This window comes from Beta vulgaris, chromosome 7 (assembly GCF_026745355.1).
Source record: "Beta vulgaris subsp. vulgaris cultivar EL10 chromosome 7, EL10.2, whole genome shotgun sequence".
Classification (NCBI taxonomy): domain Eukaryota; kingdom Viridiplantae; phylum Streptophyta; class Magnoliopsida; order Caryophyllales; family Amaranthaceae; genus Beta; species Beta vulgaris.
In genome coordinates, this window is record NC_079208.1 from 29,673,688 (window position 1) to 29,690,282 (window position 16,595).

Below are 16,595 nucleotides of genomic sequence, written 5' to 3' on the forward strand. Positions count from 1 at the left end.
GAGAGGTTCCATAACTAAGAGATTGATCCAACGCTTCGTACCCCTACTTAAAGAGGTGGCCACGTGTAAGACGCAGGTAGGTTTGCTTATGACTAAGATACAACACTAATCGCTCAAGAAGCTTTTTGGAAGGACATAGCACAAACCTCCTTGGGGTGACCTCACACATAGAACATGTGTTAATGAGGCAAGGTATATTGTCCTTAGGTGGCTGAATAATAGCCATGCATATGCTAAACAATATATTATTCAAAGGCATAAAAATAAGAATGAATCTTATTTTTTAAGTTTCACCCACTCATTTTCAAAAATAATTTTTACAAAATCCTCCGCAGTGAAATCGCCCAATTGTAGGCATGGATTTTTCAATTCCTTTAATTCCTTCACGTGGTGTGAGCGCGTTTATTTGACTATCCCATTGTTAAGGTTTTATTGAAATTTGTTTTCAAAGAAGTCGCCTACAAGTCTTTCAAGGGAGAATCATAAACCTAATTGGATATGGGAAATCGTAGGGACAAATTAGGGATTTATCCAATGTGGATATCCCCGTCATGACTCCATAGATGGTAAAAATGAACCAAAGATTGAGTTCGGGGGTGAGGGTACAATAGAGTCAAGAGATGTATTGGCCATTGTTTTTTTTTTTTTTTGGACATCGGAAAAACGTACAAGAACACAAACAAAACAAAGTTAACCAGTTACAGGGTGGCCATTGGTATATGTCCTAGGCGTACATGATTGGCCAGTTCATGTGCCCTCTGAACTTGGTGACGATTAACTTTTATAATCCGACACCATTGGAGTTGTTGTCCCATGAGTCGAATGTTGTTGAGAGTCCAGGCTATTGAAATAGGTTGTGTGGCCTGATGAAGTAAACTGCGGACCAGAACTTCCGAGTCTGTATAGAGCAAAATTTGACAATAACCACGATCTTGAGCCCAAAGCAAGGCCCCCAGACAAGCCCGTGCTTCCGCAACCAGGGCTAACTCAGCATAAATGCAGCTTCCTTGCCCTTCCCTGGCTTTAGTACTGACGTTATCACCAACCCAGGCAATACCGGCCAAAGGACAAGACTTCTTCCAGGACCCATCCATTTGCATCTGTAACTGTGGTACCCCGCAGAAAGATATCCCAAAATGTGCGAAAAGGAACCCTGGAGGACCTGGTGCCTCCTGCAAGAACCTAAACCGAGGGATAGGAGTAGTTAGAAAGGTGAAGTGTTGCTGGATGCCTTTGTCCTGGAGTGAACGGAGTAAAGCCAAATCGGGTATTGTTCCGTTGAAAACCTTTTGATTCTGACCCTGCCAAATGGCCCATAAAATAGCAACAAACAAGGGAAGATGATGGCCATTGTATCCATCCTGCTGGTAGAAATAGTGTATCCATACAATGAGCCAATCTTTAAAGCTCACAAGGGGAGTTGAGTTGGAAATAATACTCAGTTGGCTAGTTTGCCACGCTAACGTGGCTAGATGACAAAAGCGGAAAAGGTGTTGGCATGTCTCAGGTTCCAAATTACAGCTTGGACAACCATCTGAACTAGCCAGACCACGGTACGAAAGGTTAGCTGTTGTTGCTAACCCGTTATGGAACAATTTCCAGAGAAAAAGTTTCCATTTTGGCATGATGCGCAATCCCCATAGAATCCGAAAGAATTCCGAATTGAGAGGGGGGTTCATGCTGTAGATATCGGTATTTCGATTAAGGAAGTAGTATCCAGATTTGGTAGTGTATTAGCCCGAAGTAGTAAAAGGCCAAATAGAAAGGTCGTGTTGGTTTGTGAGTCGTGGAACTTCAAGAGCACGGATATCACGAACCGTGCTGGAAAGAAAAAGTGAATGAAGTCGGGAAACATTCCATCCTTGTTGGTGAGGCAACAAGAGGGAAGCAATGGAGACTGTAGCAGTAGTGCGAAGAGAAACATTATCCCTAAAGAGGGGAATCCTCCCATGAACCCAGCGCTCCTTGCCAGCAAGTAATCTGGAATTGGATCCAATTTTCCAAACATAATTTGTCAAGAGCACCTTCTCAGCTTGAATTAGACCGCGCGCCCCCCAAGAAAATTGACTCCGCATAGGACGTAGTGTAGCAATCGATGAACCAGGGCCCCGAGTTTGATCAGCAAATACTTTACTGATGAAACCATTGGAATTCCTATGAATACGCCATACTTTCTTAATCAGAAGGGAACGATTGTGCACCGCAATACTACGTAAGTCGAGTCCCCCAGCACCTTTTTGCAAATGCAAGAGCTCCTTGCTTTTCCAAGCAATTCCTTTACCTGAGCAATTGGACCAGAAGAATCGTGCAAGCATCGCATCCAATTTACTAGTGATTGTTGTGGGAATCAAGAATACGAAGAGAATGTGGGCTATGGAAGCAATGAGGAATGAATTAATGAGAATCAATTTCCCCGCTTGCGAAATTGGTGAATGATTCCACGCTGTTATGCGCTGAGAAATATTATCAAGTAAAAAGGTGAAGTGTTGAGTTTTCTTCCCTTGAATATCCACAGGAGTACCAAGATATGTGCCTAGAGACTCTTTAGCATTCAATTGCAGGATACGTTTGTATTCCTGACCCATGTGCTCGGAAACATTTGGGCTATAATTTAACAAATGACTTTCGTATACTGAGCATTTGACCAGAAATATGGCAGAATCGAGCAAGGAGATTGGACAGTTTCGTAAAAGAAGTAGTCGACGATTTAAAGAAAAGAAGAGCATCGTCAGCAAAAAACAGATGGGATATAGAAGGGGCGTACCTGTGAGCTCGAAAGCCATCAAATAGTCGAATATCCGTAGCCATTATTATCATTCGAGAGAAGATATCCATACAGAACAAGAACAGATAGGGGGATATTGGGTCACCCTGACGAAGACCACAATGGGAAGGAAAAGACTCTGTATTGGCCATTGTTGGACTCTACTAAATATCGATTCATTACAAATTTTATGCAAAGGAATAATCATACAACGTTTTGATACACTCTAAAAATATTTAGCCTAGGTTGGTTCGGAAAACACATAAAAAGACTATATTTTTTAGTAACAAGGTATTATGAAATTAAATTATAGGGTTCCTAGTAGGTTGTCCAAATTATCTCAATTAATCAGAACAATTCTTTAGGTCTTGATTAACAATAACTATAAGGGGATAAATATTGCAATCAAGCAGGAAAAATTATGTTCTTAAAAAAGAAAAAAAATGTTGCAAGGAGTTAGTATAATATGTACAATACTTACAGTCGCATGAATATATTAATAACCTACGTCATGAATAAAATTCGGTAACTTCAAGAAAATAATAAAAATAAAGTTAATTAATTTAGTTGACCTTCAGAAATTATACCACTGTCTAGGGTCATGGATTTGTACAGATCTTAAAAATTTGAATTATTTAAAGAGTCTTAAAAATAGATTTGGCCTTGAAAAAATATGTTGCATTTAATACTACAAATCCACGATATAATTAATTAATTAAAACTAATCAACTAATCAATTAAATAGTTAGATAAAAGATATTTAAAAATAGAAAATATTATATTTGTAAAAGATATTTTTATTATTAAAACTAATCAATATAATTAATTAATTTTATTAATTAAATTGGGAAGAAAAAGGGGTTTCATAAAATTGGGCTTTCATAAAACTATTTTTAAAAGGTTTTTCAATCATGGGCTATTAAAAAGTTATTATATTTTAGGAAGTGGGTTTATTATAACTATTTATAAAAAGAGTTTTCGGAAATGAGTTAATAAAGAGAGTTAGAAAATAGATTTCGGGTTAAAATATTTTACTTTAGACTCGTTCTTTATTCTTTCCTCGGTTTGGACCGATTGGAGCAGGGTATTAGTCATTATAGGGTACAAAATGGGGAGACACGATTATGTGTCTATAACTATATGTCAAGGTTATTTGATATAATATCCCAATAAAAATAGTAATAATGACATACAAATGAGTAATAATGATGTAGTATAATCGACAAATAATATCAAAATAATAGAAAATGATACGGGTTTGCTAAAAAATGACATAAAAATGAGTAAAAATAACACGAAAATGATTAATGAGTAATAATGATATACATAAGGAGTTCACACATAATAATGAAATACGGAAAAATTACATAAACCAGCTCAAAATTATATAAATTTGCTGTTAAAATGTCATAGACGTCAGTAATAATGATATGAAAGAGTTTCATAAATGATAAGAAAAAAATTTATACAAAATCACATGAAACAACTTCACAATGATATGAAATACGTCAACGATGACATGAAAATGAGTAATAATGACATGAATCAGTTCACACGAGTGAGATGTTGTTACATAATAAGCTATAGTGTAATATGTTACATAATAAGTTGGTGCAATAATAATACTTCATCCGTAACAAAAATAGATGTTACACTTTTAATATATACTTTTCTAGGCAATTTTTTTAGAAAATGAGAGAGAGAGAGAGAAAGAAAAAAGGGGACCCATGTGATAGGAGAGAGATAAAGAAAGATTGTTGCCTAAAAGAGAAGCGTAAAATCTATTTTGTTACAACCATATTCAGAAAATTTAACATCTATTTTATCACGGAAAAAGTAGAAAGATAGGATAAATACCACATGGATGTACTAATCATAAAAGTTCCCACGATTATGGTTTTATTCACCTCAACTTATTTTTGTTAAAATTAATTTATTTTTATCAATTTTAGTTTACTTTGGTTCACGTTAGCTTAGTTTTTGCTCATGTTGTGCAAAAATATTTGATCCGATCGATCTGATCACCTATTTGGCCGACCCGATCTTGAAATATTGATATCTAATATGATATTTTAGATTTCGAATTTTTCGGATCGGATATCCGAAAAAATTTGGAACATACGGATCGGAAAAAAATTATTTCAGATATCACAAATATCCGAATTTTTCTGAAAAGTATTAAATACTTTCAATTTATTTCTCACCAAAATGAAACAGTAGTATACTAGTACGCACAAATTTAAAATTGACATGAAAGAGTTTGAAAATTATATGGAACCTATCAAAAATGACATGAAAGAGTTATAAATGATATAAAATAAATTTACAAACGACATGAAATAGCTCCAAAATGATGTGAAACTTACCAATAATGACATGAAAGACTTTTATGAATGACATGAAACAGATTTATACTAGTTTTTTATGCACGCAATGCGTGCGATGACATTTTTAGGCCTAATTATTACTAAGTAGTAAACAAAAAGAAAATGCAAGTTAGTATTTTAAATTCACCTCCATTTTGTGAATAATATTCTTTGAAATACAATCAAATAATACTCCTTCTACATTCTGTTCTTTCTTTTGCAGTCATTAACTCTTTGCATTTAAGTAGCATTACAGTATTACTCTCTTAGTTAAACTTATCTCTACTTTTGCTATTCATTTTCTCTCTCCTCTCACTACAAATCTACAAACCATATTATCAAGAACCTAGTTCATCAAACTATACACTATACAATAAGAAAATCAACCTTTTCAAGTATTAAGCAAAGCAGTTGATCTAATTCATCAAAAATCCATCAGTCGTATCAACCACTTTTGAAGGAAGCAAACCAACTTCTGTTTTTTCTTGGGTCGATTTTCTAACAAAGAAAGGTAATTTCTTAAATCAACTTCAGTTTTTTCTTAGGTCGATTTTCTATCATCCAAATATTTAATCCGAAAAGTATGAATCAATTTCATTTTTTTTCCCTTGCCTAACATCTAAATTATGATTTCAAAAACTTATATTTAAAATTTTCATCAATCTCATATTTAAATTATATTTGAGATAAAATTGTAAATTTTCATACACAATTTGATATTGGAATTTTTTTTTAAAAAAAACCGTTTCTTTTATCTTGTTTTCTGATTTAACATGAAAATGAATTAAATTTAAATTGTATAAAAGCCCTTTTTTTCCATTTCAAAATTTTACAGTTGTCTTGGTGCTCAATTTCACTATTTGTTTTCGCAAAATAATGTAATTTTTTTTTTTCTGAAAATGGTTTTAGGAAATTAATTTAATTTTTTTTCTGAAAATTGATTTTTGCAAAAACCGTTCGCGAAAACTTTGATTTTGGTTTTTTTTTTTTTCAAAATTTATTTGTGAAAATGGTTTTTTTTGCTAAAGTTATGAGCAAAATTTTTAATATTGGAATTTTTTTATAAAAAAATCTAAATTTGTTACTTTTATCTTCTCTCATTTCATGTGAAAATAAAGAGTTAAACTTAAGTCCTTTTTAACTAATTGATATCATCTTCCTTTTTTCTGTTAGTCGCTACATAACAATTCCTATTGTTTTTTCAACTAATTTGAAATAACTTGGAAGATTAAAAGAATTATGTACCTTTTTGGAAGTTTGCAAATCGCCGATGGACATATGTGATATCCCCGTCGAAATTTTATGTTTTTTACGGATTTTTATGCATAGCGTGTATAGGTAAAGAATAATTTGTAAGTGAAATTTGTGAGTTCTTGAGAACAATGATTTGTTAGTGAATTTTGTGAATGTTTTTTTTATGTATTTATGCCCTACTATATTAGTTTTGGTTTGTAAGTTAATTTTTAGTTTTTTTTGTAAAGTTTAGTGATTTGCGGGATTTCTTGAACGTGATTTAGAAAGGGATTTGTAAAGTTTCCTAACATAAGTGATCTGGGAGTGATGTTGAAATTTAACTTCCGATAGCTTTGTTTGAATCCCCATTTTGGTATTGATATTATTTTTGTAATTTAGTAAGGAAAAGGAGGGCAAAATAGTCAGTTCAAAAGAGGACACCATAGGTCCCCCTTCCCTTATGTAATAGAGATAGATGACCTCAAATAGACTTACAAATTATGTCAACACATAACTCTAATGACATGAAATAAATGGCAAAATAACATGAAATCTATATCATTACTTGTTTCGTTCATGTCATTTTTGTTGGACTATATGTGTCATTATATATCATTATGTATGAGTAACATTTGTTACACAATAAGTTATGATGTAACATGTCGTACACAAACGCACGACGCTTTATGAAACTTATAGTTTTATAAGATAGTTTTTATTTTATTTTATGAAAAAGACTTATTATAGATAATTATTCACAAAGCAAGTCATTTATTAGTCAGTTCTGCATAAAACATCCCATATATATGCTACTTCGGCATAAAACATATCAACAAACCCCTTCATCATTCAAAATTATTGGCGTTTTAACATCATGATTTCTTTCTTATATACAAATTGATTTTTTAGGGTATGGAAAACGTAATCCAGATCTAGCATGTGACGAATATCACAAATACAAGGTGATCAGAAGTCTCAACAACCCTTTTAATATTGTACTTATTTTAGTATCTTATCAATGAATGAAATTGTGTTCAATTTTGTCCTATTCTAATATGTATGCCAACTATGCATCAGGAAGATGTTCAACTCATGGTAGAAACAGGATTGGATGCTTACCGATTTTCAATCTCCTGGTCGAGACTAATACCAAGTACAAATCTTCATACCTTATTACTATTCACACACAAAAGAAAATGAAAAACAAATTTAACCAATGCTTGGCTTAGATGGAAGAGGAGCTGTCAACCCCAAAGGTTTACAATACTACAACAACCTCATCAACGAACTTATTAACTATGGTAATATATATTCATTTATTACAGTAGCTTTTAGAATTAAAAGTAGATGTTGACCTATTGATTAGATAAAGTTTTTCTAATTGTAATATAGCTTCGCTAAATTACTCATTAACGCCTAACGGATTTTGTTTATACACGTTAAATAGATTTTTTTTATACCACTTTGCAGGAATCGAACCACATGTTACATTAATGCACACCGATTTACCGCAGGTTCTTGAGGATCAATATGAAGGTTTCCTCAATTCTAAAATCATGTATGTACTTCATTATTTAATTCTCACATACTTCCTCCATTCCGTTTTAAATGAAACATTAGGTGAAATGATACTATTCATTGATCAATTTTGACTCCAATTAATCACCATTATATAAAGAAAAACATAGTCAAGTAAGATCTTTTTGAATTCGTCTCGATGTATACTATCAAATTACTTTTTTATATCTTTTTACGTGTGCACAACTAAATATATTAATGATTAAAGAATCGCGCTGGGTTGCGTGAAAAAGCAAACGTTTCATTTAAAACCTAACGAGGGAAGTATAATATTATCTCGAAACTTTTTTGTTTCCCCGATTTTTAATTACGTTACCTACTTCTTTGGATACAAAATTTGGGAGATATAAGTATGTGAGTCGTACAAAGAAAGAGAATACATTAAGTTATTGGTAGATGTGATGAAGTTAATGTGTTTTTTTACGATTGGGGAAAAGGAAAGTAAAAGAGAGAAATGAAATCAAATAGTCAATCATGAACAAGTTTGGATACAAAGTTTAGCCAAATCATGTGTTTTTTAGACTTGTTAAAATTGAAGTTGTTGGCAAAGAAAAGTAGTTTTAGAAAATAAAGGTAATATAAAAATTTTGTGGGACCATTTTTCAGAAACAAAAAAAAAACGAAGTGAGTAAACTAATAAGTGACAAATCAAATAATAAAGTGGGTAAACTAATAAAACTAGAAGAAGTAGTCATGATCTCATGCCCTAAGCAACTGAAATTTTTTGTGAGTTGTAAATTAAGCAACTTATGAAAATATTTATCCGGCGAAAAGAACTTGTGCCACAAATAAGCTACAAGTAAAAGATTTTGTCAACACCTAATTACAATTATATATAGGAGCGTAAATTGAATGGATTGGATTGGACCTGTCAAATCTAAACCCATTCCAAATATTTTTGAACTTGAGAATTAAATTGAGTACAAATGTGATTCGAACTTTATGTCGAGTCAAATTGTCCAAACCAATTTCTTTTTTATAGCCCAAATTCAGTCCAGTCCAGTTCAAATTATACATAATCTTTTTCACCAATAACACTATTCTAAATAATTGACTTCATCTATGTAAAAGATTTCAAAAATCTATAATAACATGCAAAATTACAAAATAGAAGACACGAGTCCCAAAATAACAATAAAAAAATATCTTAACACTCTGCAAAATGAAAGCACCCATCTGAAGTACTCCACTTACACACAAAATAGCCCCTTACGGTGATCTTAGACAATTTAAGGTTAGAACTTTATGTAACAAAGACTATATATACAAGTACGTATACAAATACATATATGTATATATATACATAATATGGACTGGATTGCTTACTGTTTCGGGTAAAAACTTGTATTATGTGGGATGGATCGAGATTAGGATTAATGAGGGCCGGATGCTCGGAGAGTGCTGGGAGACCTGCACAGGACGAGAGTTAGACTACCCCGGGGGTGGATCTGGGATCGCCCTTCCGACGATCATGTCAGTTGATGTGTATTAATTGGGATTTGTGGAGTGCATTTTCTAGAATTCCTTACATCAATAAATCGGGATCTGCCCAGTATTTATAGGTGTTGAAATGTGTGAAGATTGTCTCTGCCATGCTCGCACATAATTTAAGGCTGGTGGGTCCCACTAGAGGACTTCCACGCTGGCAGCAAGCCCTGGAGCCTTGGAGCATGTAGTGGCCCACCAGGCAATATTGGGCCCAAACATTAACCCCACGCAAAATATGTGTGAAGGACCACCGTCGATGCCACGTGTTTCGCGAAAATTAACCGGACGCCCTTCATGGCCAGGTTGTTGCATGTTCCGTTGGGGTGGAAAGGGCCTGGTTCGAGGCCACCCAGGGGCCAACGTGCCCTAGGTAACTCGATGAGGTTAAGAGACCTCGCTCGAGATTGCCCAGGGGCCAAAGAGCCACAGGTAACTCGAGGAAGTTAAGAGACGTCGCTTGAGATTACCCAGGGGCTAATGAGCCCCAAGTAACTCGAGGAAGTTAAGAGACCTCGCTTCGAGGTTACCCAAGAGCCAATGAGCCCCAGGTAACTCGAGGAAATTAAGAGACCTCGCTCGAGATTACCCAGGGGCCAATATGATCCCCAGGTAACTCGAGGAAGTTCAGAGACCTCGCTCGAGATCACCCAGGGGCTAATGAGCCCTGAATTACTCGAGGAAGTTAAGAGACCTCGCTCGAGATTACCCAGGGGCCAATAAGCCCCAGGTTACTAAAGGAAGTCAAGAGACCTCGCTCGAGATTACCTAGGGGCCAATGAGCCCCAGGTAACTCGAGGAAGTCAAAAGACCTCGCTCGAGGTTACCTAGGAGTCAATGAGCCCCAGGTAACTCGAGGAAGTCAAGAGACCTCGCTCAAGGTTACCCAGGGGCCAATGAGCCCCTGGTAACTGGAGGAACTCAAGAGACCTCGCTCGAGGTTACCTACGGGCCAATGAGCCCCAGGTAACTCAAGGAACTTAAGAGACCTAGCTTGAGGTTACCCAGGGGCCAATGAGCCCCAGGTAACTCGAGGAAGTTAAGAGACCTCGCTCGAGATTACCAGGGGCCAATGAGCCCCAGGTAACTCGAGGAAGTCAAGAGACCTCGCTCGAGGTTACCTAAGGGCCAATGATCCCCAGGTAAATCGAGGAAGTTAAGAGACCTCGCTCGAGATTACCCAGGGGCCAATGAGCCCCAGGTAACTCGAGGAAGTTAAAAGACCTTGCTCGAGATTACCCAGGGGCTAATGAGCTTCAGGTAACTCGAGGAACTTAAGAGATCTCGCTCGATATTACTCAGGGGCCATTGAGCCCCAGGTAACTCGAGAAAGTTAAGAGACTTTGTTCGAGGTTACCTAGAGGCAAAATGAGCCCAAGTTAACTCGAGGAAGTCAAAAGACCTGGCTCGAGGTTACCCAGGGGCCAATGAGCCCCAGGTAACTCGGGGAAGTCAAGAGACCCTGCTCGAGGTTACCTAGGGGCCAATGAGCCCCAGGTAACTCGGGGAAGTTAAGAGACTTCGCTCTAGGTTACCCAGTGGCCAATGAGCCCCATGTAACTCGAGGAAGTCAAGAGACCTCGCTCGAGGTTACTCAGGGGCCAATGAGCCCCAGGTAACTCGAGGAAGTTAAGAGACCTCGCTCGAGATTACCCAGGGGCCAATGAGCCCAAGGTAACTCGAGGAAGTTCTGAGACCTCGCCCGTGGTTACTTGGGAGCTGATAGGTCCTAGGTAACTCGGGGAGGCGACCTCGCTCGAGGTTACCCAGGGGCCCCTGGTCCACTCGAGGGGTATGACACCGTAGCGCTTGACGGGTGTAGATCTGCGGCTGTGGCCGAGATATCCCTCACTCGATCTGGGTGAGGTGCCTAGAAGTAGGTCTTCGGCCTCCATCTGGGCATGGATTGCCTAGGGAGTTAGAGCTCCGGTGAGGAGAGGTTTTCATGATGGTGCAGCCGCACTCCAACACTGGATTCAGCTAAGTCAAGCCTTGTGGGAGCTAGGGGAGACTGGACCAAGAGGGTGGCGTTTATTGGGCTTTTTAATAGGCCCAATGACGTGGCATCCTAGGGTGTCCTTGAGCCCGTCGGGATACCAACCGTCCTTTTCAGGCAATATACATAAACGAGGGTAAGTACTTTATTTTGTCTCATTTGTGTGCTCTGATCCTTTTGAGATTTCGCCTTTCTTTGTACGATCTCGAGAACCCTGAAGGTCGGTTGATTTTCTTCGAGTCGGGGACATATCTCGAGAGTATGTACTTCCTTATTTAAGGTACAATCTTCTTTCCTTTGCTTTTGTTTTCTTTCTTATGGACCTTTCTGGATGAAGCTCCTTGTTGGATGATACTGGGAGCACCACATCTAGCTCGTGGACTCCACCCCCCCTGTTAGCTACCTTATTCGATGGCTTTTTGATTGAAGGAGTCCCCGTGGTGTCAGCGGCCTTTGAGTGCCCGGTACCTACTCAGGTCCTCGATGCTCTTCCGTACTCAAGTGACGGTGCGTCCATAGTTTCCGATGGAGTGAAGGAGTTAAATAACCCCCTCACTCCGTTACCATTGCTCGCCCCGAGCCGTTAGGAGTTACTTAGATGACCTTCTCGATAACCAGGTTGTTTGAGTGATGGAGGGGACTAGTGAGGGCAACTCTCTCACCGCGAGCATGAGCGACCGAGACTAGGAGGCGATGGACCTTCCCAGAGGCATAACCCATTTCCATCTTCGAGGGCCGTTTATGGACTTCATATTCTTCGAGAGCTCTTTCTTCATCAAACATTCCTATGCCCTTTACATACCGGAGCCCACAGAGACTGTCTGCACCCCACCGATGGGTTGCATCGCGCTGTATAATGTGCACCTCGAACAAGGGCTGAGATTTCCTTTGGACCCTTTTATAGTCGAGGTGTTGTCCTTCTACGGCCTGGCCCTATGTCAGCTGATGCCCAACAGTGTGGGCTCGATTGTGGGGTTTTTGGCTATTTGTGAGATGATGGACGTCCAACCTTCCTTAGTCTCCGGAGGAATATGATGAAGCTCGTCATCATGTCCGCTTCCTCGAATGGAGAAGGTTGGTGGAGCTTCCAGGTTCGCTACCCTTACAAGGTTGTTGGGGCCATGCCCACGAACCAACAGTTCTTCCATACTGAATTTGTGTACGTGTATCGAGCTGAACAGTGGGACTTCCCTATAGTCCCTCTACTCGAAGGCCCCAATTTATGGTTGAACAGATTTGTGCCTCGAATGACTGAGGACGAGGCTAGGGTAGCCATTTACTGTCAATGTGTTACCATAGTCGAGAGGGGTGACAGGAAGCAAGCTCCTCAGTTTTGGAATCCCGCTGCGGAGGATCTGAGCAACGAGCATTTCTTGTCAGCGATGGGATTGATCCCGGCCTATCCCCAGGGTAGGGACTTTGTATGCTTAAGGCACTCGACCACCATTCCTTGTTTTCTGAAATGATTTTCACTGTGCTTATTTGTTTTGCAGTTATAGCTCGTCGAGAGCTAAGTGACGAGATGCATAAGAGATTAAGTACCAATCAGAGGGTTCAGGAACAGCTCAAGTTGAAGGTATCGGAGGGCGATACCAAGGTTCCTCGAGCCCCAAAGGTAAACTTTACTTCTATAAGCGATCGCGTTTTGTACACTTAATTCCTCCTAACTTCTTCCCTTTTTTCAGGATCCCTCGAAGAGGCCGAAGGTCCGCCCCCCTTCCAAGTCGGCTATTGTTACCCCCCGAAGGGGAGGACGATAGGAGGGATGTGGTCGCGGAGGTCCTTCCTCGATCGACAGGGGATACCCCGAAATCTAAGGGGAAGTCAGTTGAGACAGCAGAAGAGTTTCCTTTCTCGAAGAAGAGGAAGGCGTCGGAGCCCGAGGCTGACACTCGGGACTTCACACAGAAGTCTACCCTCGAGAAGGCCGCTCTTTTTGACTCGGTGATTAAGAGATTTATCTCGAAGCCAAACCTGAAAGTCGTCCGGGATCTCACCGAGGAGGAAGCGGTCGAGCAGCTCCACTCCTCCTGGATTGACGTAAGTTAATTAGCTCCTTCTTGGTTTATTTTCTATGCCGTGATACGTCACTAACATCTCTTTCTTTCAGCACTCGATTCGTATGGCGATAATGAGCCATCGACATACCGCGGGCTTTCGCAAGCTTCGACCGGGATTGAAGAAACAAACTGAGCCGGCCGTCGAACGGGGCAAAGAGATCGAGGGGATCAACAAAGGATTCGAGGAGGAGTGGGAGCTTTGGGCAAAGGATAAGGCCGTTTTTTAGCAGAGGATCCAATATCTAACGAGCCAATGGGACAGTGTACTGCGCAATCGGGACGAGATCATCGAGGAGTGGAAGACCTCGAAGGCCGGTCTGGAGTTTGCAGCGGACATGGGCTTGGAGGCATCCGAGGTGGCTGCTCAAGAGGCCGTGGAGAGGTTCCAAGATGCCTTTAGCAGGGTATACCCCCAGGCTGACTGGTCTTCGGTCGAGGTGGAATACAATGCCTCTATTAACGCAGCCTTTCACGAGGGTGGTGATTCCGACCCCGCACTCGAGGTAGATGACGCCATCGACATCGGGGATATTCTTGGGGAGGAACTCCAGCAGGTCGAAGACCCCTTAGCCTCTGGGGCGCCCACTGTTCAAGGAGAGGAAGCACATGAGGAGAGCTCGAATGATCGAGCGGACTCGAGTGACAGCTCTTCTGAGACGGGGGACGTCGAGGCGGTGTCTGAGACCTCGGAGAGTGACGCCTCGAGCAGTTCTACCTAGCCTCTTGTATTTAACAGCTCTTTTGCTTTTTGCTTTATTTGTACTTAGTTGTGCCCTGCGTCTCATTTAGGTTGCTGTTTTTTGGTAGAAATGAAGATTCATTTTTAGCCGAACCCTGAGTGGTTTTTAGGATGTACTTTGCACTTAATGGAAATGAAGATTCATTTTTTGCTCATCTCCTTGTGTCTTGGTTTTATACCGTTCGATGTTGTACGCCTGTCGAGATTTGAGAGCCTTTATGGTCGAACCAGGAGAGCAACGAACAGTGCGAGCGTGGGGCGCGTGAGGCCTTCTTCAAGGCCCTGCCACGTGGGAGGCCATTAGGGGTGAGCAATTAATGCCTTTTTGGGAAATTGCAATCGGTTCTGCCTATAAGTACTAACAATTAGCCCTGCAGATTTCATAACTATGTCTTCTTTTCTTCCCTCTCTAAACTTGATCTCTATTTCTTTGTTAACTTCGAGTGGCCAAACGCCCTTCGAGTGGCCAAACGCCGAAGGCTGGCCAAGGCCGGCTTGAGCTCGTCCTCGACCTCGGGGGTGGCCACGGGGGCCCCTTCGGTGAAACTCGAGCTTGATCCCCGCGTCGAGGAGGGGAAGCAGCTTCCTTCTTTCTTGGCTCCTAAGCCCGAGCCAAAGGAGGTTAAGGCCGAGGCCCCAGCTTCGGTCAAAATCGAAGATCCTCCTGCCCCTTCAGCACCTGTTACCTCGAGTGCTGTCGTAGTCGCGACGGCCTCGAAGAGGAAGCCTTGGCCTGAAGAGGCTATGAGGTTATCCTTTTCTGCCCTTTCGAGGGCCAAAATGGCTGCTAGGTTTGACAAAGCCTCAAAGCATCTGGTGACAGAGCTGGAAGAAAGGGCGTGCCTGAAGCCCAATGGTCAGGAAGTCGAGGCCGTTAAGGCGACCATGACTAAGGTATGGTGACTTTCTTTGTTTATACTACTTAGAATATTTTAGCTTTTGATATTCTGCTTGCTAACGTCTTCTTTTTATCAGCTGTCGATCAAGGTGCTAGCCCTGGCTCGAAGGTCTGTTCCCAGGATAGCTGCTGGGGCCGTCTCGGGAGAGATGTCTTGGGACGAGAGAAACACTCTCGTCAATCGACTGCGGCTGATCGAGATGCGACTCTCGGAAGCCCAGAACTCAATGGCCAGTTCCCTGAAGGCTTTCAAGGAGAAGAAAGGGAAGCTCGAGCAGTCAAGGCTCGGGTGTGCCGGTAGGTAGTGGTCCAGGACTGCGAGGACTCCGACGAGGGGAGAGCCTTCCTCGAGGACGCCTCTCTGCAAGCCTCTGAGATAGGTCAGGCCGAGGCTCTCCGCAAGGTGCGATTGGTCCTCGAGAGGCTTGCCCCCGGTCTTTCCTGAACCGACGTCGAGGAAGGTGTCAAGGTACTTTCCCAGGAGGAAGGGTCTGCTGAGGCAGGCCAGGTTGAGGACCAAGTTCCTCCCCCCGCCAATCTCGAGGGGTGAACCGTGGCTCCTCTCCCCTTTTTCACGGCTTCAGCAACTCGAGGAGTGGACCGTGGCCCTTCTTTTTTTTTCCACGGCTTTAGCAGCTCGAGGGGCGAACCGTGGCCCTTCTCCTTTTCTTCATGCCCTTCCTTTTTCCTTATCTTCTTTCTAGGCTTTTCTTATGTCTCCTACTAGGGTAAACATTGTACCCTTAGGCTTCCTTGTTTGATCTAATTTTTTCTTTGAACTTGTATTGTAGCGACTTCGATAGCTTGTACTATGATTAATGGAATAAAACTTCCGAGTATTTGTTGCTCATTTTATTTGTTTGTCCCATCGAGCTTTTATGCCTTACATTTTACTTCGGAATTATCGTTGTGCCTGAGTAATCTCGAGGCCTTTTTAGTTTATACTTACTGTATAATAGCTAAGTGAGCTCGAACCACTTTATATAACAAGTAATTCACAAAGGGCAATCTGTTAAAAATAATGTCCAAAAAGACAAAAGGCAAGTGACTTGCGATGTTTACAACGATCGACATGCTTTTCAGTGCCTTACAAAATCATTACAGGAGTGTCCATATGGTATTCCCCAAGCTCGAGGGATAAACCATCTAGACATAAAATTTAAGAAGGTTGTTCATGTTCCAAGGCCGAGGAAGGGGACACCCATCTTGGTCTTCGAGGCGGTAGGTGCCTGGACGGACTATCGAGGTTACGCGATATGGCCCTTCCCAGTTGGGCTGCAGTTTTCCCAAGCTAGGTTGTCGCCCCGTGGACTCGAACTTCCGGAGCACCCAGTCATTGACTTGAAAGGGTCTCCGCTTGAACAACCGGGTGAGCTTAAGCTTATAGGAGATGGCCTTAAGGAGGGTTGTTCCTCGAGTCTCAGGAAGGAGATCGAGGTCAATCTTCTTTTCTTCGTCGTTGATGTCTTGATCATA

General features: G+C 40.8%; 1 protein-coding gene and 1 long non-coding RNA gene across 4 annotated transcripts in view; both read left to right on the plus strand.

Moving 5' to 3' along the window:
- LOC104898951 (cyanidin 3-O-glucoside 5-O-glucosyltransferase (acyl-glucose)-like) overlaps positions 1-16,595 on the plus strand; it is a 50,240-nt gene that overhangs the window by 8,128 nt on the left and 25,517 nt on the right. For all 3 annotated transcript variants that reach the window (XR_008967131.1, XM_057390904.1, XM_057390906.1), the window contains exons 2-5: positions 7,273-7,325; positions 7,441-7,516; positions 7,593-7,664; positions 7,834-7,921. Coding sequence is in view for 2 of the 3 variants with exons in the window: in XM_057390904.1 (XP_057246887.1) it covers positions 7,456-7,516; positions 7,593-7,664; positions 7,834-7,921 (221 nt within the window). In the remaining variant the exon portion in view is untranslated. The remainder of the gene's footprint in view (positions 1-7,272; positions 7,326-7,440; positions 7,517-7,592; positions 7,665-7,833; positions 7,922-16,595) is intronic.
- Positions 7,929-15,980, plus strand: LOC130589589 (uncharacterized). The gene is made up of 4 exons (XR_008967132.1): positions 7,929-12,832; positions 12,916-13,462; positions 13,533-15,115; positions 15,197-15,980. It is a non-coding gene; the product is annotated as an uncharacterized LOC130589589 (long non-coding RNA).